Genomic DNA, 25,423 nt, shown 5'->3' on the forward strand with positions numbered 1-25,423 from the left:
GATGCAGATAACTTGCAGATAAATTGAAAAAAAATGACATGGGAGAAAGTAAACAAAACCCATAAACCAAAGTCACAATTAACATTTAATTTTGTGTAGATGTATTTTTGTTGTGAAATCTGTTGATTTAAAATAAAATTTAGTTTGCAAAGAAGTCAGTAAATAATTTTGGGCAGGTAACAGTAAAATCTGTGTTCAAGAATCTATAGATATTTAAAACAAAATAAACTTTTGTGAATAGTAGAATTGACTTGACAAATTATCCACATTGATTTTAAAACAGATTTTTCCAATCATTTTTATAATATTTATATTAGCTGGTTACCTGTTTGTATAACATATCTTATGAGGTGTGGATTTCCATGTGGTATAAAATGTATGGAAGCTAGAAGCTTTCAAGTTGCTATGAGATATTTTGCACAGTAAGTATATACGTATAAAGTGAAGTAATAAACTCAACCATTCCTACTATTGCACAACCATGGCATTTTGAAAAAGGACACAACTGAATAATATTACATGATTTATGAAAGGGTGCAAAAATCAATCTTCAATTTTACTGTGGTCTTAATGTAATTTAAATGTATTATTTTATGGTAGCCACAGAATTAAATATGATCATACAATATGTATTGGATAATGCTGCTACACTGTGCAATCTTATTGAAACTAACAATGCTGTGACAAAGGTTGTTTTGTTTCCTTAAGTTTTAGAAATTTGAAATAATAAATGGTTCTTTAGCTATTCACATTCCTTGCTCTAATAAATTTCTTTTCTTCTTGCCTCCTGAAGGTGAGGCTAGTGAGGTCATCTCCACCAAACTCCCAGTTCAAAGCAACTTTTCAGGAGTCTTACCAGATCTATAAACGGTACCAGATGGCTATCCACAAGGACCCCCCTGATAAAGCAACAGAACACCAGGTCAGAATGAGATGCACGTAATTCATAAAATTAAAAGGCAAAGCAACCAGCCCAATGGAAGGATTATCACTTAAGTGTCAATCATGAAGGAAAAGAAATATTTAATGGTTTTAGTCCCTTTATCATTACAGTGGGGTAATACATAAACTGCAATGGTATGCTAAATGAAAAGACACTAAATCAGTGAGAATGATTATTCAAAAGAGAAGATAATATGTACAATACATATAAATTCTCTTATCTATAAAATAATCCCTTAAGCCATAACCATTTTAGATAAACCTTATGATATCTTGCCCTTATCCATGAGAAAAAAAATCTCCAGTTTAGAAATACACAAAACTAAAAATCTTTAGTAGCTATGTGCATTTTAATTTATACTTAAAAATAAAAGATTTTTGTGGTCTCGTCCAAGCAATGCTAAAATTAAGTCCCACTGAGCAGCTGGATTGACACTGCAGCGGGGTATCATCCTGGCAAGATAAATAAGCTGAACTTTGAAGACGATGCCTAGTTTCTAGAACTCCGATTATAGAAAGGGCATTTTAAACTGTGTACATTGTACTGTGCTGTAAATATTTCCACTGGCACAGAAAAGGCTAAGAGGAGATTCATGGAGTTTTTTTAAGTTGTGAAGGTAATTGATAGGGTAAATAGGGAAAGATTGCTTCCTTATCGGGAAGTTGTTAATAAGGTAAGATTAATCTAAAACTTCCATGAAAGAAGTCTCGAATAGCTTTCCCCCAAAGCCCGTCTAAAAATCATTGGTAATGCTAAACTTGTGCTTTACATATGCCCTAAAATACTCATTGGAACTAATGGATGTTTTTAAAATTGGAAGCAAAATGTCTCATTATGATCTTTTGCTCAATTTTGTTTTGCTACTTTGCCAACAAGCAGTGAGTTGCACACAAGGGAAAAGCCAGGCAGATTAGAGTGCCCCACCTAGCAACCTGATTTGGCGTCAATTTGAAAAGTGCAAACATATGAGTTTGTTAGTAACTTAGATACTTGGCCGATGTGAAATCATCTCGATTTGATGTAACGTTGGGTGCAAATTAAAAGATTGTTTCTTGCCAAAGCGGGTGTGGGAAGAAAAACACATATTAGCTCATATAAATTCGTTCAGATTATTTTGATGGAGATAAGAATAGGATAAATTTGAGTGGGTTTTTGAACTGGATATGGAGGAGAACCTGCACTATTCTTACCTTCAGTGGTAAAACCATCTGGTAAATCTTGAAGTTTATTTTCTATTTTGAAAATGTTTTCAATTATTTGCTTACTTTGCAAATTTACATGGATCTCCTACTCTGAAGGTGAAACTAGTGCCAGTTTCCTCCGATGACCCAGATTTCACTGAATCCTTTAACCAATCAGCAGCTTTGTATGCCAAGTATCAGATGGCAGTGCACCAGGATTCGCCTGATGAATGTAGTGAATCAGAGGTAAAACTCTTCGCATTTGTTAACTTATTGGTTCTTTCTTAAAATGTATTCATTTAAGTGGCATGATTTGGAAAAAAACTAATGTTTAGTTACAAAGCCAAATAATTTGTTTCAAATTACTATTTAAAAGCATTTAATCCACTATAATGTTCAAATATCTATTTAACTAGAAATGAAGTATGCACTGGTCTTTACTAAAATCTTTGGTAATCAGAACATTATGACAAGCACAATGGTTCTGTAAAGGAAAGAAGAATGAAGGAAGAGAAAATTTGGTCATATCTATATTGTCATATCTATTGTGGCCATATTTTTATTTTACCTATGAAATCTCTATAAATAGGGAAATATTTATCAAATTGCACTCTTCTAAAACATGGATGATAAGTTGCATTATTCGGCAAGGACACCTGTGGAACTCTTACTACCATGGCGACGAGTGCTTTCCTCTATTATTTGCCACTTCAACAACGTTTTGATGCTGTGGAATGTTTGATTTACTTGGAATTTGTTCTTATGTGCTGGGATGGTGGCATGATGATAATGTCACTGGACTAATAATAATCCATTGGTCCAGTGCTATCTGTAAAAATGTGAATCAGGATGCATTTTCAGCATTCAACATATTTTCTTGGGTTAAAGCAGTAACTTTGCAAAAGGCACTGCCAGTACAGTCTCCTATCTGAGAGGACAGTAAACATGGAATTTAATTTGCTGTATATGTCTGTATAATGCTATTGAGTGCCATTTATATTTATTTTGAACAGATTATACACTCACTTCTTCTATGCACCAACAGTTTAACTTGCATATTTGGATTTTTACACAATTGTGCAAGATTAATGCCACAGTGCTCATTGAAATATTAATGTTTAGTTCATGGATATAAGTTGGACTAGTCTGTATTCGACTTTGTAGTTGTTTTTGTTGATTTCAGTGTTCTGTCAAGTCCTTGATATTCTTAACCTAACTCAGTGGTACAGCCTTCAAGTTTCAGAATCTCATGTTCTATTTTCATTATCAATTTGTATTTTCTCATAAGTTCTCATGTATGTTGCCTAGTTGCTAAGTGAATAACTGGATTCAGAACTGATCCTTGAGTTACTCTGCTGTTCATAACTGTCCAGTGGGAACTTCTACTATTGATTATTATAGTGGTCTCATTATTTGGCCCTTAGTTAACCAGCTTGCTGCTTTCTATATTCAAGTTCTTTGACTTTCACCTTTTAAAACTGATGTTTAGTACTACTGCTTTTACTGATTATGTAACATTTTTAAAGAATCTCATTTTTGTTCATAAAATTAATGAAAGTTCTTTTACATACTATTATTTCCAATTAATCAGCTCTTGGCCATTTAACGTTCCAGTATAGCTAATGTGTAGTCGCCATGCAAGTATGTATTGGTTGTTGGTGTATGCGATGCCTTCTACCAGCAAAGAAAGCCCCTAAAGGAAGAAAACAGCCATTGTTAATGCAACATATATAAACTCTTTAAAAAGGCTGATCTCAGGGCTCTCTTTTCTGCAAAGTTCAAAAGATAAAGCCATTGAGTTTGGAGGGTTGATGAATGTGGCAAGTTTACAAACTGTCATGAACTTCTCAGATTAAAATCTTCTATCTTTGTTGCCTGCAAGCATCTGAAGCTGCACAACATTCAATTTCAAGCCAATTGCTTGCAGGGTTAAGAGTACACTTGACCATTAAGAACAGTTTGATATTCTTGATCGCTTGTGCCATAAAAATGAAACGGGATATTAAAACTTCACAAGAGCAATACCTTGCCGTTTGAGTTTGGGTCAGAGCGAAGGGACGTTTACTCATGCTTGCCCGTCCCGTTCATGATGCTTGTTATACTTTCATGGTGTTCTTTTAAGATTTTATTTTGCAAATATTAATTCATTTTCCTTTTTAAAGCTATTATTAGTTCTGTTTCAGCAATTTTTCTGGTTATATACCTGGCAGTTCACATAGTCTGCAGCAGTTCAAGAAGGCTTCCCATGGGCAGTTAGGATAGACAATAAATGCTGGCCTGACCAGCAAAACCCATGAATGAATAAAAAAAAACTATCTCCTAACAGTTGATTTTTTTTTTTCCCTTTTTTTCTTTTGCTTATGATTTTAATTATTTGCTCCCTAGTTACTGATTAGTCAGTTAATCTAATTAATTTTTATGTCATAGTTTTTGAGGTTGCTGTCTTGTAAATTCACTTCTATTTATCTCTTGTTCTCTAAGTATAATCCCTCAAGCCTGAAAGGAGGTTTTTTTTCCTCTCGTCCCACCTTTATTGTTAAAGTTACTGAAGCTGGTCCCCATTCCCAAACATCATCACAAATCATTGATGCGTAGTGTTTTAGCATCTACATTAACAACTCCTGCCAGCACCTGAATGAACATTTATGCTTACTAATGTTTTGAAATGGTTTCAATACAGTAAAATAATGGATGACTTCTAATTTCTTTTTACATTGTGAACTCCTTCATTAAGATTAATATGGTTCAGACATCCTTGAGTGCCTAACCTCTCATAGAATGTTACGTAGTGAATAGTGTGGTACAATGAACATACTGTGTTCTCAACCTCTCAAGTTGCAAATGTTCTTGATTAAATCAACAGTAATATTAATCTCTCAATGTTGTTACACTTGGTAAGATTAACCTTTTGTTATTAAACACCTGAAAACATGCAAGCATAGCAGAAATCCACATGCATTCAGCCTATAGTTGTAGAACATAATATGGCCATTTGGCTCTTCAAGACTGCATTTCTGTTTTGCACTACTATCCGAACCATGCAGTCCCTTTGTACTGCTTGCACCACATACCCTACAATAATCCTATCTGGCAAACAACTATCTAATTTCCGTTGGCAGAAGAGATTTGAGAAAAGGAAACTGTCTGTCAATGAAGGAGGAGAAAAGGCTTTAAAGGCAAGAAAGACATGGGAGATTGTTATCAGAGAATACACTACAAATTTTAAAATAAAATTGTGCCTGTAATTTAGATGCAGGATTTTTATTTTTAAAATATTAGAACACAATAGATAATATACCACTGTTAATGGGGAGAAGAAAATGATACATGTTTGCATGTCCTGAAATGTCCTCACTGCAGACTTAAAGTTGAAATGCATTTTAAATTTGATAATGTACTATTCTGTTGTGACATTCCAAACTTCTGTGCTATCTAATAAATTAACCAGCTACAAACTTGAGGTATTTGTTGGTAAAAGTTTTTGTCCTTTAATATCACACTAATTTTCAGTGCTGGAGGTTGAATCTCAAACATATAGGAGGGCATGATGAAAATGAACAGTTGTCATTTTAATGCACTTGAAGTGTAAAAAACTGACAAGGAAAATCTGTACTCCATGAAGGAGGGTTAGTCCAAGGAGATCTGATAAATGTTTATGTGTTTTTACATCACAAAATTAGCTGGAAAATTACCATCCCCAGCTAAGGTTAGTGAGGTGCTGAAAATTCTGCTCACACCTGAACAGTTTTCAGTTTTCCAATTTAAAAATTGATTGGCAGATGCGTAATCAAAACCAGACCAATCACACCAGGGTCGCAGAACACTATTGAGCAAATTTGTTAACTTCTCCTTACCAGGGCATTTAAAAATGAGTTAGGTACAGAAACCCGTAAACTGCATTATTACTTCATCCATTACACGATTAACACCTTTTGAAAGGGTAATTATTGAAGTACTTAACTAGAGATATAAATGTCTGCTAAGAATATCTTAAAACCTCAAAATTAGCTGTGTTGGCTTAAAACAACTTGATCCATAATTATTGTACAGTTAGCAAGCTTACATTTACTGTTGGGTGCCTTGTATCCATAATAGATCATACGTCGTAGGAGCAGAAGTAGGCCATTTGGCCCATCAGGTTTTCTCCACTCATTGGCAAGTTAACAACTTTGATCAACAAGAATGAATACATGACCTTGTTCTCCTGTGGGAGGACAGAATCTTTCTGATTTCCTTTAAAACATTTGGATTAATGTAGAATTGACCTTCATCTCAACCCATTATGAAACACAACCCAGAAAATAGAAGCATGGGTAGGCCAGCAAGCCCTTCAAGCCTGTCCCATGATTGAATACGATTATGGTCGATTTATATCGGCCTCAACTCCTTTTCTGTACCATTTTCTCAAAGCCCTCTATTCTTTAAACTTAAATCTTCTGGTCTTAATCATCTTGACTGCTTGTTGGACCTGCCTGACTGCTTTTTATAATTCATGCACTAGAACACCTAGATCCATCTGCACTTCAGTCCCCTGCAGTTTCTTTCTCTATTTAGATAATCTGCCTTTTGATTCCTGTTAATGAAGTTCATGACCTCGCTCTTGCCCATATTAAACTCCATCTAACAGATTTTCATACAATTCATCTATATCCTATTACAGAAGTACAATATCCTCATCACAACATGCCCTTCCACCTATCTTCGCTATCATCAGCCCATTTGGAAACCTTGCCTTCTGTTCCTCCTTCCAGTTGTTAATGTAAATGGTTACAATTGCTGCGCAAGGATCAATCCCTGCAGTACTCCACTAGTTACATCTTTCCACTCTGAAAAGGACCCATTTATTCAAACTATCTGTTTTCTATGTAACAGCCAGTTTTCAATCCATGCTAAAAATTCTTCCAGTTCCATGGGCTTTTACTTCATGCACCTTGTCAAACACCTTTTTGAAATTTAAATATGTACATTTACAGATTCCCGTCCATATACCCTCCCTGTTACGTTCTCAAAGGATTTGAACAAGTTTGTCAAACATTATTTACTTTTCAAAAAACCATGTTGACCAGATTTGATTATATTCAGCTTTCCTAAATGATTAGCTATTTCCCAATAATAGATGTTAAACTAACTGGCCTATAGTTCCCTGCTTTCTGCCCTTTTCTCTTTTTGAACAAGGGTGACACATTGGCTGTTTGCAATCTTCTGGTACCCTCCCAGAATTTAGCAAGTTACAAAAAATTTCAACCGGTGGGTCCATGATCTTTGTAGCTGCTTTGATTGTGCTGTGGGGCCCTATCCAGAGCCACAGTGGCGGCAGTCTGAGCTTCCATGGTGACGAATGGTGCATGATAGTAGCTTGGCTTCCACTGAGGCATACAGCAATTGGGTGGATGCTGTTTGTGCTGTCAGATGCTGCATCGTGGTTGGCTCCACAGGTGTGTTGATGGAAATTTTTCAAACTTGGATTTCTGAAGCACAACATATCTCCTCATTCATCTATTTTCTTATTTGAGTAATCTTTATGGTGCATTTTTTTCAAATGGATTCACTTTTGGCATATCGGCTTTTTAATCTGAAATGATCAGATTTTCATTGGTCAACAAAAGCATAGTTACTGATTGCTGAAGTTCCTCTTCCTCACTGCAGAAATCACCCTGATAAAACTAAACCATGGAAGGGTATCTATACATTTTCTTTTGTTTAAGCTTAATATACCTGAAAGGAGGACAGTTGATGAAAGCATTAGTGACTATCTAGATGGGCTTAAATATTATCTGCTCCAGGGCTTTATTCTTGGTTCATAGATATCTAGAATGATATGATTTGGCGATCCTTTTATTTTCTATTATCTTTAATTACTTTTAGGTAGGATGCTGTCAGTGAATAGTAATGATTTAAAAACATTTCATACTGGCACACCTACAAATCTCCCTACCCCAAAATAAGTTCCTTGTGTGACATTGTGATATTATGGCTTCTTATAAACTGCATATTGAGTAGATTGCACTTGTCTGAGGAAGGTGCAGGCTTAATGGATTGAATGACCTTTTTTTTGTTCCATGTTTTCTTAGAAAATCACTTCAATATTGGATTACTTACTGGCAGCAATCCTGCATGTATTTTATTCTGGTGTTTATAGTTGATTTGGTAAATGCTACATTCATGGTCTTTTCATTCTGAACCTCCCCCCCCCCCACCCCTTAATAATAGTGTTGCTTTAGTTGTGTTTTTAAAAATTGCAACTTCCCTTCCCTAATCGGGAATATAATTAAACATGTACAATTGAAAATTTAGGGATGCATATTACTTAGTCTGGAATGTTTTATTGGTCTTGAGATCAATGTTTTAGGTTAGAGTTTAAGGTCACAGGAGACATCTGTACAAACACTGGCAAATCAAGCATTGAATGTGACCCAAACGTTTTGTGTAACAGTATATGAGTCTGTCTAGAGGTGATTTATATAAGGAGGGAAAATTCATTGTTGAATGGAAGTTGTGTCTGGATAATTTGTTGATATTGCCAGTGATAGTACATTTAAAATTGAATTTTCACCCCCTTCTTTTCATGTGTTCTAGTTTAATAAACTTGATTGAAACTGTTCCTCCCGTAAGCTAGAGTAATTTGAAATTGTTTTCCATTTCTAGTTCAGTTGAGATCTATGCATGTAAATTAAACAGTAAACTTTACCTCTTGCTTGCAGTTTGGTGGAGCAGCAATGTTGCAACCACTAGCTAGAATGGTGTCCAAACGAGTAGAACATTTATTTTCAAGACAGGAGCATTTACTACATGAAGGAATTAATTAGAAATTTGTAAGATCAGTGCCAGTTTTTAAACATTTACAAGCTTCTGTTCTGGGGATAATATGTGTGCTGTAGAGGCACATGTGTTGAGAGTTTGTGCAAATACATAAAGCTGGGAGGAGGAGATTGTTGTCAGTATACTCTGTCCTAAAAATTGTTGGTCTCCACCTTTTGTATCAGATGTCTTGTCGAGCAACAATGGTAGATATTTATGTTCAGTTTGAAATTGTTCACTGTGGCATATTCTTTACTGTTGGATAAAGTGTGTCAATAAGACATTACTTCTAGAATCATGTTTAATTTAAATATTTTTTGATTTATTATTGTCATTTGTACTAGTATACGGTGAAAAAAATTTCTTGCATGCATAATTTATCTAACAAAGCATACTGTATATTGAGAAGAAAAGGGAATGCAGAATGTAGTGTTACAGTCATAGCTAGGGTGTAAAAGATCAACTTAATGTGAGGTATGTCAATTCAAAAGTCTGATGGCAGCAGGGAAGAAGCTGTTCTTGAGTCAGTTGATACGTAACCTCAGACTTTTATATCCTCTTTCCCCCATGGAAGAAGTGGAACAGAGTACGTCTGGGTTGTGTGGGGTCCTTGATTATGCTGGCAACTTTTCCAAGGCAGCGCAAAGTGTAGACAGTGTCACTGAATGGGAGGCTGGTTTGAATGATGGACTGGGCTTCGTTCACGACCCTTTGTGGTTTATTGCAGTCTTGGACACAGCAGGAGCCATACCAAGCTGTGATACAACCAGAACTTATGCTTTCTAGAGTGCGCCTGTAGAAGTTAGTGAGAGTTGTAGTGGATGTGCCAGATTCTCAGAGATGTTGGTGTGCTTTCTTAACTATAGTGCCGCATGGAGGCAATCAGGACAGATTGTTGGTGATTGGACACCTAAAAACTTGAAGTTCTCAACCATTTCTAATTAGTCCCCATTGATATAGACAGGGGCATATTCTCCATTACGCTTCCTGAAATCCATGGCAATCTCCTTTGTTTTGTTGACATTGAGGGAGAGATTACTGTCAGCACATCAGTTCACCAGTTTCTCACTCTCTTTTTCCTGTATTGTCTCGTCATTGTTTGACAACAGTGGTGTCATCAGCAAACTTGGAAATCAAGTTGGAGGGGAAGTTTGGCCATACAATCAGTGATGTATAAAGAGCTTAGTAAGGGGCCGAGGATACAGTCTTGCAGAGCACCAGTGTTGAGGATGATTGTGGAGGAGGTGTTGTTGCCTATCCTTACTGACTGTGGCCTGTGGGTTAGGATCCAATTGCAGAGGGAGGAGCTGAACCCCAGGCCACAAAGTTTGGAGATTATTCTCTTAAGAATAATACAGTTGAAGGCAGAGCTGTAGTCTATGAATAGGAGTCTGACACGGGTGTCTTTGTTATCTAGGCATTCCAGGATTGTGTGTAGGACAAGGGAGATGGCAGCTGCTGAGGACCTGTTGTGGTGATAGGCAAACTGTAGTGGATCCGGGCAGTTTGAGGAGGGGGAATTGATTTGCGCCATGACTAACCTTTCAAAGCATTTCATAATGATGGATGTCAGATCCACCAGACAATTATCATTTAGGCATGCTGCCAGGCTTTTGGTACCAGGATGATGCTCGTCATCTTGAAGCAGGTAGGGACCTCAGATTGCTGTAAAGAGAGGTTTGGGAAGAGGTGAAGTGAATATATTTGGATTTTCAGAAGGCATTCAGTAATGGAAGTTGTGCAAGATTAGTGTTTATGAAATGGGTGGCGGGGGAGGGGTGTGGGGTAACATTAGCATGGATTAAGCATTGAAGATCGGTTAGCAGAAAACAAAGTAGGGATATGCAGATTTTTTTGGGATGATAGGATGTAACTTGTGCTGATTCATAAGATTGATGCTAGAGGATAGTTCTATAAATTGCCATTGACTGAGCATTCAATTCATGCAATAAATTGAATCTCTCTTCTACTTTAAACAAAGCATTATTAAATAATAAACTAGTATGAGTCACTGTGAAGCACTGAGTCGTAGTTGAATTCAAATTGATAAAGCTGGAACTGAAAGAGACTAAACTGTAAGAACCTTTTTTGATCTTGATTGATATGTGAACAAATTCAGTCAGTGGTAATTTGGATCATGTATGTAATCCTTTTATATTCGGGTAGTTGGAGATCTGGAAAATTATTTCCACTGCCAAACGTTGTAGTTTAATCAAACAACTTCCTGGAAAGAACCATAGCTCTGTAATGCATTTGAAGTAATGGGTCAATATCTGCTTTTTGTCCAACATTCTTGACCTGCAAGTTGTGATAACCTGTTGGCTTTTGACATTGTGCAATTGTGAATAACTGGATGAAATATAAAAAGAGCAACTCAAAATTTGTTGTTAAGGTAATGAAGTCTAGATTTCTGATTTATTATTTCGTCAGTGATTTTAGAGAGTACTATTCACTTCCTTAGTGCCCATACTGTATGTATTAAAATGTTCTTTGAATGCATATCTAAAAGGGAATAAAGTAAATGATTTGTACTATGGCAGAGTATCTTGAAGTCAGTTCTAAACATTTGGCCATAAGGCCGTGTAAAATTATCAGTTCCACAAATGTATTTTTTGTTCTGATCCACTCTTAGAGTGGAGGAATATTTATATTTGAAACAAAAGAACTTAATAGAAAATGCATAAAGATTAACAGGAACTAAAATTAACAGCTGCAACTATGCTTTGGTTTAACAGAATGAATGGAAAGTTTTTTTGACTGGCTTTATATTCACGTTGACAGCTCCATCAAACATAAATGTCTCCCACAGCTTCTAATGTAAAGGTAGCTATACAACCTTCTGACCTGTGCCTGACTAAATATTGGCTTTGGCACTTATTAATCCAGGAGGAAAACAGATCATTTGGTTATGAAGTTAAAATAGAAATGCATGTTAATATAGTAATAAATAGTAGCATTGAGAAATGTATGAATGTTTTGAAATGTGGTCAGGCACACCAGTTTAATTGGGAATATTGGACATGTGGCTGTAAATGAGAACATTTGAGTCCAAGCTGTCAGTGACCTTTAACAGTAATGCGATACTCCCCAAGCAATGATTGAACACAAAACTGTCCACATGATGAACTTCCAAATATGTTTTTCCTTCAATGCAAAACTGTAATGGTGTTGTATTGTATACAATTTATGGATGAGGATTGAACTGGCGATGAAATATCATCATAATGCCACTTTAAGATGGCAGTGAAGCTGATCTGGTCACTCAATTTGCCTTCAACATGGTCTTAAAATAATTTCCAATGATGTTGGAAAGGAACTTAGCAAACATGCTTCCCTGTCTGTTTTCAGTAAGAAACTACTTCTTGCAGGCCGCCTTAAGAACATAAGAACATAAGAAATAGGAGCAGGAGTAGGCCATCTAGCCCTTCGAGCCTGCCCCGCCATTCAATAAGATCATGGCTGATCTGTTGTGGCTCAGTTCCACTTTCCCGCCCTCTCCCCATAACCCTTAATCCCCTCTCTTATCAAGAACCCATCAACCCGCTTCTTAAAAATATTTAGCGAGGCAGCCTCCACCACTTCAACGGGCAGAGAATTCCAGAGATTCACCACCCTTTGAGTGAAGAAGTTCCTCCTCAACTCCGTTCTAAACCGCCTCCCCTTTATCTTGAGGCTGTGCCCCCTAGTTCTACTGTCTTTTTTGAGCGGGAAGAGTCTCTCCACCTCTATCCTATCCATCCCATTCATCATCTTAAACGTCTCAATGAGATCTCTCCTACAATTTTCTTCTGTTCTTATTCCTGATGCATACAGCTGTGGTTTCATCTTGCCCAAGTAGCCTTGAAGTATCCGTGGACAGCTGAGCCTGATTCTTCCCTTTTCTTTCTGGACCACAGTTGTTCATTCAGTTTGTGGTGCTCAAATTAACTAACTGAATGTAGACGAGATTGAGTTTAGAATCTTCCTGGACTACATAGCTGAATATCGTGCTGGGTATTAAGTTGGAGTGTTAAAGCAACATTGAATTTGATTTTTGAATTTATAGCACCTGTATTATTTGAATGGACAGGTCTTATCCCCTGTAAACAATCCTTCTGGACATTTCCTTGTTAGCTTTAACTCAGTTACACTCTTGCCTCTGAGTTAGAAGGTTGTGGGTCTAAGTCCCATTTCAGATACGTGAGCACAAAATCTAAACCAGAATAGTACTAAGAAAAAACCTGCCCTCCAAGGTGAATGTTCAAAGAGTGCTTTTTTTTTAAACAAGAGCAAAGGGAATTCTTCTTGGCTTCCTAACCAATCTTTATTCCTCAATTGGCACCATTTAAAAAAAGATTCACTGACCATTATCATGTTGTTGTTTGTGGTTGCTATGTTTCTTGGATTACAACAGAGACCATACTCAAGTGCACTGAAGTGTTTTTAGATGTGTTGAAGTTTTGAAAGGTGCTATAAAAATGCACCTTTCTTAACTGTTACATCTGGTGACACCGACCATTCTATATATGACTAACACTTTATGCCTCTACCCACTTTTTTTTATTTCCAGGGTTCCTTAATTTTATAGAACCACAGAATCCCTGCAGTACAGAAGGAGGCCTTTTGGACCATCGAGTCTGCACCAACCACAATCCCACCCAGGCCCTATTCCTGTAACCCCACATATTTACCCTACCCAATCCCCTGACAGTAGGGTCAATTTAGATGGGCCAATCCACCTAACCCACACATCTTTTGGGGCGTGTGAGGAAACCAGAGTATCCCGAGGAAACCCGCACAAACACAGAGAATGTGCAGACTCCACAGACAGTGACCCAAGGCCAGAATTAAACCCAAATCCTTGGCGCTGTGAGGCTTGCCACTGTGCCACCCCCAAAAAAATTAATAATAAACTGGCATTTTCCTACTCTAATTCCACGTTGTCTTTGCTTTCTCTTTCATGGATAACCTTCTGTACTCGACATGCATACATGCGTGCATACTCCCTTGATACATTCAACCTAGACACCTTTACTACAGTGGACCAAGGCTCTGTCATTATTCCATACCACTCAGCAACTTCTGTGTCATTTTATTTGTCCCACATCTGGGGCTTCTGACCTGTTCAAATTTGCCATCTCTGTTGCCCCCTACTCTAGCCCTTCTAGCTTATTTATTTTCCACATAGATGGGGCCTTGCCATCTCTTGCATCTGAATCATTGGATCCCCTGTTCTTTCTAATGATAATGCCTTTGGTTTTTTCCAGAGCTTTTGCCCATATTTTAACAGATATTAAACTTAGTCCTATTCCTTTATTGTGCTGAAGCCTCCAGTTTGCAATTGTTTTGTTCCTATTTGGCTCCTCATTCTTTGAAGTTGGTAATATTTTTATATTCGGACTTCTATGATAGTTCACTAGCCTTGTACGTTCATCTTTCTCCAACTTGCCTATTTGCAAATTTTATTGCTGCTGCTGACTTGAGATGGTCACCTTTGTCATTCCTCCAGTTGATTTTTTTTTAAATGGGTTTCGAAAATTTTTCACTAAAGCGATTTCCATTCTGCTGTGTTCCTTCTTTCCTGCTTTTTTCTGCAGGATGCTCTGTTAAGGAAATTGTAGTAGACACAAGATTGAAAATGCCTGGGTGGGATTGTGGTTGGTGCAGATTTGATGGGCCACATGGCCTCCTTCTGCATTATTTTAAAAAAAAACATGTCTCCAATTTTTGCAAGTCCAGAAAGTGGGTTTTCTGCTGGTATTCCTAACTTTTACATTTTTGTTGCTTTTTCATGAGAAACTTCTTGACGTAGAACTTGCCGAGGCCTAACTCGTATAAACTGTTACCAAGTTGGCATTTATTATAAGCTCTTGACTTTGAAATTTAAACATTGCCTTGAATATTTCCCAGTATGAACTGATAAGGTGATTGAGAATTTTTGGTTCAGCTGCTTGGAAAAGCTCCTTATAAGGATATACCCACCACAGCCGTACAATTTTCTTCCCCAATCCCTTGAATACTATTTCCTAGAAAGTTTTGTTCATTAATAACCCTTTCTGTAACTAAGGAACACCACAAAGTTTTGGAGCAAGCAGCCTAAAACTCTGAGCCAATCTAGATCTGTGTCTGGATTTGTTCAAGGAAGTTAGCTCTTTGAACTGTTTGTCTATTACATTATTTCTAATTTTACAGTACGTCTCCATAGTTTTCCATCTGTTCTTGGGTCTCTTTTTGGTATGAAGCCTGATCTCCATTGAGACTGATAACCTCTAAAAGTGACTTGAACTTCCAGTTGCAAGCTGGAAGAATGACACAACAATGGTCCATGTTTTAAAATTTTTATTGTAACAAATGACTGAAAACACTATTGACTAAACACTTCTTTGTAAGCTACATAAACTTAAAACTGCAGAGAGTAATGTCCACCTTTCATACTTAGTTTCCAAAGAATTACTGTCCTTCTTGCTAACAGCTCATAATTATTTCATGCTTCTTGTAGATTCCTGCGTTCCCGTTTTGCTGAGTAACAGCTTTAAATTGACTGTCTCCTAATGCTTTCCTCGGTTTTCAGAGGGTTTCTTAAAATCGCCAGCAGTAATAAAGCCTATTCCAATGATTCTACTTCCCCTGGAATCCTTAGCATCTGTATCCACAACTAGAGACTGACTCCCTCCACATTTAGCTGTACTAGCTCTGAAAGCCAAACAGCCTTTTCTATCTGCTGACTACAAAGAATGGCCATCTATCTCTGTTCCCAATGTCAAGATTCAGTTACCTTTCTATTGGGGATTGGTTATTGAAAAGGAATGTGTTCAAGCTCATCTCCTAAAATGTACTTTTATTTTGTAGAAGGCCTTGGATCTCTGGGTCTTTTGCAACTCTTTCTGTTATTGATTAGAAATTGGCCCTCCCTACAGATTCAACCTCTAATTTCCTGTTGAATGACAAATAACAGATGCATTTGGCCCATGCTGACATTGAGTTCCATCTGGGCTTGATGCTTGCTTTGGAGCTGTGCCATTAACACCAGTAATTGTAGTCACCAGATTATTGGTTGATTGGGCTCTTCAAGGAATATTTTAATAAAATGATACTTGCTAACTGTGTAATGATAGCTGCTATTTTTACTCAGCACTAGCCCAACCAGACTTGCACAAACCCATTATTATCATTGTTAGGCACAAGTGCAACTTTGAAATTGTCAGGGAAGGAGTCACAGGTTGAACTTAGGCAAGTAGATTTTTGACAAAAGCTGCATTCCTTTCGCATAGATCAATAGAGTTAAGAAATAATTTACTCCATCAAGCCCATTTCCTGTCGTCCTCAACAAATCCAATATCATTCATCTTAATGCCTGTTATGGACTCCAGTTCATTTTTATCCTTTATCTTTCCCATTCCAAGTATTAATCACTTCTTGCTTGAATAAGTGTTTCCTAGTGTTAGACTTGGGTTTAGAATTTACCAGCTTGTATCTATGACTGATGGTCCTGCTTTAATTTAAAATCATACTGTCAGTTATCTTCCATTTGGTATCATATGCCTCCTTTTGAAGAGTGATGTGTCAGGCAGACATGCATTTGCTTCGCTTACCACTCTGTTCTATCTCCAAGTGTAACCCCAACTTCCCTCTAGCTTGACACTTTAATGGTCTGGTTTTCTCTAGCCCCGCTTCCCAAATCTGAGCATTAACTTCAGTCACTTAAAACCATAGCCATATGTTCTTTTTTTTAACAAGGTAAACTGGTGATGTGGGGTTACTCTGGTATCAAGGGAAGGTATAACAGGTTATATTTTGGATGCAGACACTTCATCAGAACACTGCTCTGGCTGGGTGAGATACATGCCTTTGTTGGCTATTTTCTCTTGTTTAGAGATTGACTGACTTTCTTGGCACTGTATTCCCAACATTCTCATTTCAGTCCTCCTGAATCGGCTGGTTTCTTTTATTTTTTTTAGAATTTTTCATTTTGTTGTCTTTTGCTTTGATTAATCTCTCACCATCTTAACTTTGTTTAATTTCCTTTTTATTTCCTTACTGAAATAATCTTTTGTATTATATAATTTCCTGCTTTCCTTTTGAACAAGCTTTGGGTTATTCAACCCATTCATGACCTTCTTGGAGTATCTGTTTTTTCAATCCTTATTCACCCTTCTCTTTTTTTTCCAACTTACTAAGGTACTTACTTATCTTTCAATTTTCCACTCTGATGGCTTCAGTTATTCAAAATAGTAACTCACCTATCTTTTTTGCAAATGTTGACTGATCTGTGCATTTCCTGTGTTTGATTTCTGGCAGTTTCAGTCTTTCCTTCAAAATTAATTTGGCGTGTAAGCAGAAGGATCAATTATAGTACGATTGCATGCAACAGATTTATGTACAATTGTAAAATCATTAAAGTATGAAAACTGAAATAAATTTAGCAAATTATAAATACACCATGTATGACATGTCTGATCAGCAGCACCTAGAATCTGCATTTGCTTCCTCCCTTGTGTCAATGAATTAGGTCACAGCCATTCATACCTCTCTTAAAAGGACTGTGCATGTTTGGTTCATCTTTTGTTTTTGAAGATTTTATACTTGAATAAAGTTTTTAGATGATCCATACAGAAATTTGAAAATGGCACAAGTCTGAGCTGATTCAACTGTTCCAAGTCCAAAAGATTTATCAACTGGAATACATTTTCCAGATATAACTTGCATTCCCTGCTGGATAAAGGTCATGTAACTATTTGGCTGTGAATCATTGTCTTGAAGCACATAACTGATTCACTTTGAGTGCCTCTCATGATAATAGTTGATAAACAATTGGTTTGTATATTCTAATAATTAAGAGCAGACCAGGTTTTTGGTTATGGAACCTACTGTTTTAGGGAGGGCTAATTAGAAATATGTTTTTAATTGTTGAGTTGTGTGAAAGTGCTCTGACAACATTCAACTATCATATTTATAGACAAGCAGAAAAACTACAAATTAACCAAAGAAATAGGCAATTACACTTCTTAAAACTTCTTATTATCAAATCGTTTGGGATTTTTTGGTGACTATACGATCAGCAATTCAACTGGTTTAAATTAGAGGAGGATGTGTTGAAGAAATGGAACAGTGATAAATAGTTGCAATGTCACTTAGATTTGTAGAAATCATACTAGGCAATCATCAGAAGCTGCTGAAAATGTTGTACATTTGTATACGAAAATTATTAGTTTCTCCAGAGCGCATATAATTTACTTGTATTAAATTTGGTTATTTTAATAGTCTGCTTGAAGATATCAAATGCTTTGCTTTAAATTAATAATATGTATAATTGAAAAAGATTAAAACTTTCTGATTGCCTAAGAAAGTAGTTGTTAATAAAAGTTCAAGCCATATTCTTGTTATAGCTTTCACTGTGCTTTGAGGATTGTGTTGCAATCCCTGCAGAGACCTGTTAACTTTAAACAGATTTAAATTCCTGTGACCAAGAATTGTACAGGATTTCAAGTTTTCAAACTTTTGCTGTTACAAACTAAAAGCAACAATCAGCCAAACATTGCTTAGTTGGCAAACAATAGTCGAAACAATAAAAAAAGTTAATCCTTATTAATGTTTTCTCACAACCAAGAACCCCATGCCACATACATATACATTACAGCATGTTCTTCATTGGATTGCAGTCCTTACAGGAAATCATTCGTTGTCACTCCAGGCTTTCAATAGGTTCACATCTCCCTGGTTTGCTAAGCAGTAACATTAAATGACCCATTGAAAAACTCCTCCCTCAGTTTCAGAGTATTCCAATTCAAACAAGTTATTAAGCCCACTCTGGCGATTTCTCCTCCCAGCTTCACTAGAGTAAACCTTCCAGAGGTTTTTTAGATTGTCATTGCATGCATCTGTTTGACCAGAGGACATCCTCTCTGTTCACCTCTTTTTTTCTCTTCCTCTCCTTTCCTCTCTTCAAAATCTCAGAGATCAAAGGTTTGTCCGTAGTTAGCCCAGCTGCTCTTGCCTTTGTTTTCAGGTGTGAAATTATGGTATATACATTTCAATAGCCTCTGACCTCGGGCCTCTCTTGTCCCTCTGGTAACCATGCTACATAGGCTTGTTATCAGGTAGAACTCATAGATCACCTTCCTCTATTTACTTTGAATTAAAGGTATAGAACATAACAGCGCAGAACAGGCCCTTCAGCCCACGATGTTGCGCCGACCAGTTAAAAAAACAATGACCCTCTAACCTAAACCAATCCCTTTTCGTCCATAAACCTATCCACGGACCTCTTAAACGCCCCCAAACTAGGCGCATCCACAACCGCAGCAGGCAGGGCATTCCAATCCCTCACCACCCTCTGGGTAAAGAACCTACCCCTGACATCCGTCCTATAACTACCCCCCCTTAATTTAAAGCCATGCCCCCTCGTGCTAGCTTTCTCCATCCGAGGAAAAAGGCCATCACTGTCCACCCTATCTAAACCTCTAATCATCTTATGTTTCAATAAGATCCCCTCTTAGCCGCCTTCTTTCCAGCGAAAACAACCCCAAATCCCTCAGTCTCTCCTCCATAGGACCTCCCCTCCATACCAGGCAACATCCTGGTAAACCTCCTCTGCACCCTCTCCAAAGCCTCCACATCCTTCCTGTAATGTGGGGACCAGAACTGCACACTGTACTCCAAGTGCGGCCGCACCAGAGTTGTGTACAGTTGCAACATGACGCTGCGACTCCTAAATTCAATCCCCCTACCAATAAACGCCAAGACACTGTATGCCTTCTTAACAACCCTATCTACTTGATTCCCAACTTTCAGGGATCTATGTACACATACACCTAGATCCCTCTGTTCATCCACACTATTCAAAGTCCTCCCGTTAGCCCTATACTCAACACATCTGTTATTCCCACCAAAGTGAATTACCTCACACTTCTCCACATTAAACTCCATCCGCCACCTCTCGGCCCAGCTCTGCAACCTGTCCAAGTCTTCCTGCAAACTATGACGCCCTTCCTCACAATCTACCACACCTCCGACTTTGGTGTCATCAGCAAATTTACTAATCCACCCAACTATACCCTCATCCAGATCATTAATAAAAATTACAAACAGCAGTGGCCCCAAAACAGATCCCTGAGGCACACCACTCGTAACCGAACTCCATGACGAATATTTACCATCAACCACCACCCTCTGTCTCCTATCTGCTAGCCAATTCCTGATCCAATTTCCTAGATTACCCTCAATCCCATATGTCTGCATTTTCTGCAGAAGCCTACCATGGTGAACCTTATCAAACACCTTACTAAAATCCATATATACCACGTCAACTGCCTTACTCCCATCCACCTCTTTGGTCACTTTTTCAAAAAACTCAATAAGGTTAGTAAGGCACGACCTACCCGCTACAAAACCATGCTGACTATCTCCAATCAATTCATTACTCTCCAAATAACTATAAATCCTATCCCTAATAATTTTTTCTAAAACCTTGCCCACAACAGAAGTGAGACTCACCGGTCTATAATTCCCGGGGAAGTCTCTGTTCCCCTTCTTAAACAATGGGACAACATTCGCTAACCTCCAGTCTTCCGGTACTATACCAGAGGCCAACGACGACCTGAAGATCAGAACCAGAGGCTCTGCAATCACTTCTCTTGCCTCCCAGAGAATCCTAGGGTAAATCCCATCTGGACCAGGGGACTTATCTATCTTCAATCCCTCAAGAATATCCAGCACATCCTCCTTATCAACTGTAATACTGTCTATTCTACTCCCCTGCAACCCAGTGTCCTCCTCAGCTATATTCTTGTCCCCCTGCGTGAACACCGAAGAGAAATATTGGTTCAGTGCCTCTCCAATCTCTTCCGGTTCCACACATAACTTCCCTCTGCTGTCTATAACTGGCCCTAATCTTGCCCTAACCAACCTTCTGTTCTTGACATACCTATAGGATTAAGGAGAATCCTAAGGCGTTCTATCAGCCAAAGTCTTCTCATGTCCTCTTTTAGCCCTTCTTAACTCACTCTTCAACTCCCTCCTAGCCAATCTAAAGTTTTCTAGTGCACTACCCGAGCCCTCAAGTCTCATCCGAACATAAGCCTCCTTTTTCTTTTTAACCAATGAATCAACTTTTTTAGTGCACCACGGTTCCCTCGTCCTACCAATTCCTCCTTGCCTGACAGGGACATACCTATCACAGACTCGCAGTAGCTGCTCCTTGAAAAAACTCCACACTTCGGACATTCCTAGTCCAACCTATGCTTCCTAATTCTTTCCTAATGGCCTCATAATTACCCTTCCCCCAGCTAAAACTACTGGCCTGAGGTTCATGCCTATCCCTTTCCATCACTAAGGTGAACGTAACCGAATTGTGGTCACTATCACCAAAATGCACCCCAACTTCCAAGTCTAGCACCTGGTCTGGCTCATTTCCCAGCACCAAATCCAATATAGCCTCACCTCTAGTTGGCTTATCTACATACTGACTCAAAAAACCTTCCTGCACGCTTTGTACAAAAACTGACCCCTCTAACGAGCTAAAGCTATAGCAATTCCAATTAATATTAGTAAAGTTAAAGTCCCCCATAACAATTACCCTATTACTTTCACTCCTAACCAGGATTGTCTCCGCAATCCTTTCCTCAACCTCTCTAGAACTTTTAGGAGGTCTATAAAAGACTCCCAACAGGGTTACCTCTCCTCTCCTATTTCTAATCTCCGCCCATACTACCTCAACAGACAAGTCCTCATCAAACTTCCTCTCTGACACTGTGATACAGTCCTTGACCAACAATGCTACCCCTCCCCCCCTTCTACCTCCTCCTCTACTCCGACTAAAGCATTTGAACCCCGGGACCTGCAACAACCATTCCTGACCCTGCTCTATCCATGTCTCTGAAATGGCCACAACATCAAAATCCCAGGTACTGATCCACGCTGCAAGTTCATCCACTTTATTGCGAATACTCCTCGCATTAAAGTATACGCATTTCAAACCCTGCTCCGCCCCAGCCCCACGATGCCGTGCATTGCAGTCCCCATCTATGTCCCCCTCACTTTCACCCCCTCTACTCAGGATCCCACCCCCCCCTCCCCCCGAATCAGTTTAAACCTCCCTGCATAGCCTTAGCAAATTTACCCCCCAGGATATTGGTTCCCCTCTGATTCAGGTGTAGACCATCACTCTTATAGAGGTCCCACCTTCCCCAGAACGAGCCCCAATTGCTCAAGTACCTGAACCCCTCCCTCCTGCACCATCCCCTCAGCCACGAGTTCAAACTTTCCCTCTCTCTATCCCTCTCTAAACTATCCCGTGGCAAAGGCAAGAGTCCGGAGATAACCACTCTATCAGACTTGGCCTTTAGTTTCCACCCCAACTCCATAAATCTCTGCTTAATATCCCCTTCTCTTAACCTCCCTATGTCATGCGTCCCCACATGAACTATAACTTGGGGTTGATCTCCCTCTCCCCTAAGAGTCCTGAATACCCTTTCTGATACATCCCGGACCCCAGCCCCTGGTAGGCAACACACCAGCCCCGAGTCCCTACCATTACTTCCGACTCTCCTATCCATCCCCTTAACTGTAGAGTCCCCAATCACAAGGCCCAATCTTTTACATCCCCTAACCACCTGAGCTTTCACACTAGGCTCACCCCCAGAGACCTGCTCCCTTCGGTTATCCCCAGTTGATTCCTCCTCAACTGTAGCCTCCAGGACCGAAAACCTATTTTGGAGGGGAACAGCCCCAGGGGATTGTCCCCCCAATTGCTTCTTTCCCCTCTTCTTCCTGGCAGTGACCCAAGACTCATTTCTCGGAGTGACTATCTTCTTATAACTCCTATTGATGTCCTCCTCCGCCTCCCGAATTATGCGGAGCTCCTCTAATTCCACCTCCAGCTCCTTTACACGCTCCTCCAGAAGCTGCAATCTAACACACTTCCTACAAGTAAAATCACCTGAAACACTACTAGAGTCCCTCACCACATACATCCCACAGGAGATGCAGCTTACTGCCTGAACTGCCATCCCTGAAACAATTACCAGCAGAAAAATAAAAATATATAAAAAAAAACTTCCCCCACACTTATAATTAGGTTAGAGGAGGTGGGAGGGTGGGATTCTCTACCAGTGTAGAGGATCGGGTATCCTCTCTACACTAATTTATAGGGTTAGGGGCCCGAGGGGAAAAAAAAACTACAAATACCGGCAAGCGTCCTAGTGACTACTTCCGGTTTCTAACTAATTTATAAAAAAAAACTGCCGAAACTCGCAACTTTTAAAACTATAAATAAAAAGTTAAACAATATAAACAGAAAAATGTACCTTTTTGCTGCCTCCTCACACGCCCAAAAATCGCTGCCTCTCAATACTGCTCCTCAGGAACAATCCAAAACAGTATAGTCCAAAACATCACCTAAACCTTGCGTTCATAATGCTAGCAGTGAGTACTGTTGAACTTTTAATATATGACTGACGGAATGAATTTTCCTTGTGATGTGAAATGACATCAGTTAGATACTGTTAGCATAAAATATGACTGCTTAGGTATGACTGAAATGTGCACATAGTTCTGCTGCATCTTCTCAGTTCTAAACAATGTAGCTCAGTCCTAGTTCCGGAAGAGCACTCCTGAGTGCACAAGTGTCATGCTAGCAATCTGGTAGCCTTTGAGTGAAATTGTTAATTGTCCCACATGAGACAGCTTTGTTTTGTCAGGAAGCAGATATCTTTAAGGAACCTGTATTTGTACACCTGTGTGTTAGAAATAGGGTACAACTTCAAGTGAGTTTAATTTTGTGTTTCTGTATAAAGGTTAAAACTTGAGTTAGCTCAGGTTAAGGAAAGGTGCTTGCATGTCTATGGTTTTTGATTTCATTTCAAACTGTGTCTGCATTGTGATGAAAGAGTTTACAACATGAAAGTAAACAGGGTTAAAAAGACTAGGCTGCTGTTCAGCAACTAGGGACCACCTTGGGTTGGAAAGAATTTTTGAGTTTTGTTTTAAGCTGGACCCAGAAGCTGCTGGACAGGACCAGGGAGCTGCACAAAGTAGACTTCCCAAAAGAACACCAGAAATTCCAGGAACCAAGGAATTGGGGGAAAAAAGAATGTCTCAGATGGACTGTTAAGTTAAAGGACCAAAGAACCAGAAATTAAACAGGCCCTGAAGTTAAAATAAAAACCAGAGAAAGTACTCTGAGAGCACTTGACAGCTACAGATTTAAAGTGAGAAACCAAACATCAGAGGTAAATCAAAAGTTTGGTGGTATCTTTCTGCAGCCTGTGAAGCAGCGGTGTTTTGTTGACCTGGCTGAGTACCTGAGAGATTGTGCAAAAGCTTAGTTGCATGTAGCAATTCAAGGCAGAGGAGTACTGAAAAAAGATTGAAATCCAGGAATAGGATTCTTGGTAGTGACATCTGAAAGAAAGCGTTAAGATGATACATATTTTTCAAGAGTGGAATTGGGAAACATTGTCTAAAAATCGGAATTTCAGTGAGACCTGTTGCCTCACGGTGTGATGACCATTTGGAGAAATTTGTGAGAAATCCACAGACGTTGTACTAGGTAATGTCTGCCATTTGGTTTCAGAATGTGGTGTTTCTGACCACAGTTGGCCTGTTGGTTCACAGAGACTTTGTGCTTACTGTTAACAATATAGTATAAGATATAATCTGTAATTTTGTTATCTTAAAATTTGCGTACATCTGTGAAGATATAGATGGGTTAATGAGGACTATTATAGTCAATATTTTCTTGTTTAATAAATGTGACTCTGTCCTTCCACATCTCTAGACAAAATTAAATGTCATGATCCATCCAGTAGGAAGAGCTGGGATTGTCGCAGTTCTCTATACCTATGTCATGTGGAACTCTAGATGATAATCAAACTAATGTCTCAAAGAACTTCTCTGTTTGTCAAACAAAGGGGCCTGAATCTAGTGGGCTGTACCTAGAAATAGAATTGTCAGTTTCATGCCTTTCATGTTGAGCTCTGCTCAGTTACTTGCAGCCATTTTCGCCTGAGTCAAAGAATTACAGGTTGAATACTTGACCCAGCTCTTCGGTCTTGTATTCCACTGCAGTATTGAGGAAAGCACTGTCTTTTGGAAGAGATGTTAAACTAAAGTCCTGTCTGACTGTTGTAATGCTACTTTCACTTAGAGTGGAGAATTCTTGGATAAAAATCTCTCTTCAGTCAATACGAAAATAAATATTTTCATTGCTATTTGTAGAGTTTTGCTACATGAAAAATGGCCACCGTGTTTAAAACTGTTTAAAGGCATTTGTTTTGCAGCCGTTTGAAACATTATTGAAAAATGTGATTAAGCATTGTATAAATGCAACTTTTGTTTTTGTTTCAAGCTCTCAAACTAAAGAGAACCTGTAATGATGTTCTTTGTTTTGGCTTGAGAGCCTTCGAATCACTTGGCATTCCTCCTTGAATCATGTGAATACAAGCTTTTCAAATTAAGTTGTAAAGTACTGCTAAAGCTGACCTTGATGTTCTCTTTTATCAAACTGTCATTTATGTTCAAGGAA

At 38.5% G+C, this 25,423-nt stretch overlaps 1 protein-coding gene across 6 annotated transcripts in view; it reads left to right on the forward strand.

Annotated features, from left to right (window-relative positions):
• Window positions 1-25,423, forward strand: part of ate1 (arginyltransferase 1) — a 237,988-nt gene that overhangs the window by 37,056 nt on the left and 175,509 nt on the right. For 2 of the 6 annotated variants that reach the window (XM_080205722.1, XM_080205721.1), the window contains exons 7-8: window positions 794-922; window positions 2,242-2,370. In XM_080205722.1, coding sequence (XP_080061848.1) covers window positions 794-922; window positions 2,242-2,370 — 258 coding nt within the window. The remainder of the gene's footprint in view (window positions 1-793; window positions 923-2,241; window positions 2,371-25,423) is intronic. The other 4 variants (XM_080205726.1, XM_080205723.1, XM_080205725.1 and 1 more) reach the window with 2 other exon arrangements.

This window comes from Carcharhinus amblyrhynchos, chromosome 17 (assembly GCF_965287045.1).
Source record: "Carcharhinus amblyrhynchos chromosome 17, sCarAmb.v2.hapA, whole genome shotgun sequence".
NCBI classification, from domain to species: domain Eukaryota; kingdom Metazoa; phylum Chordata; class Chondrichthyes; order Carcharhiniformes; family Carcharhinidae; genus Carcharhinus; species Carcharhinus amblyrhynchos.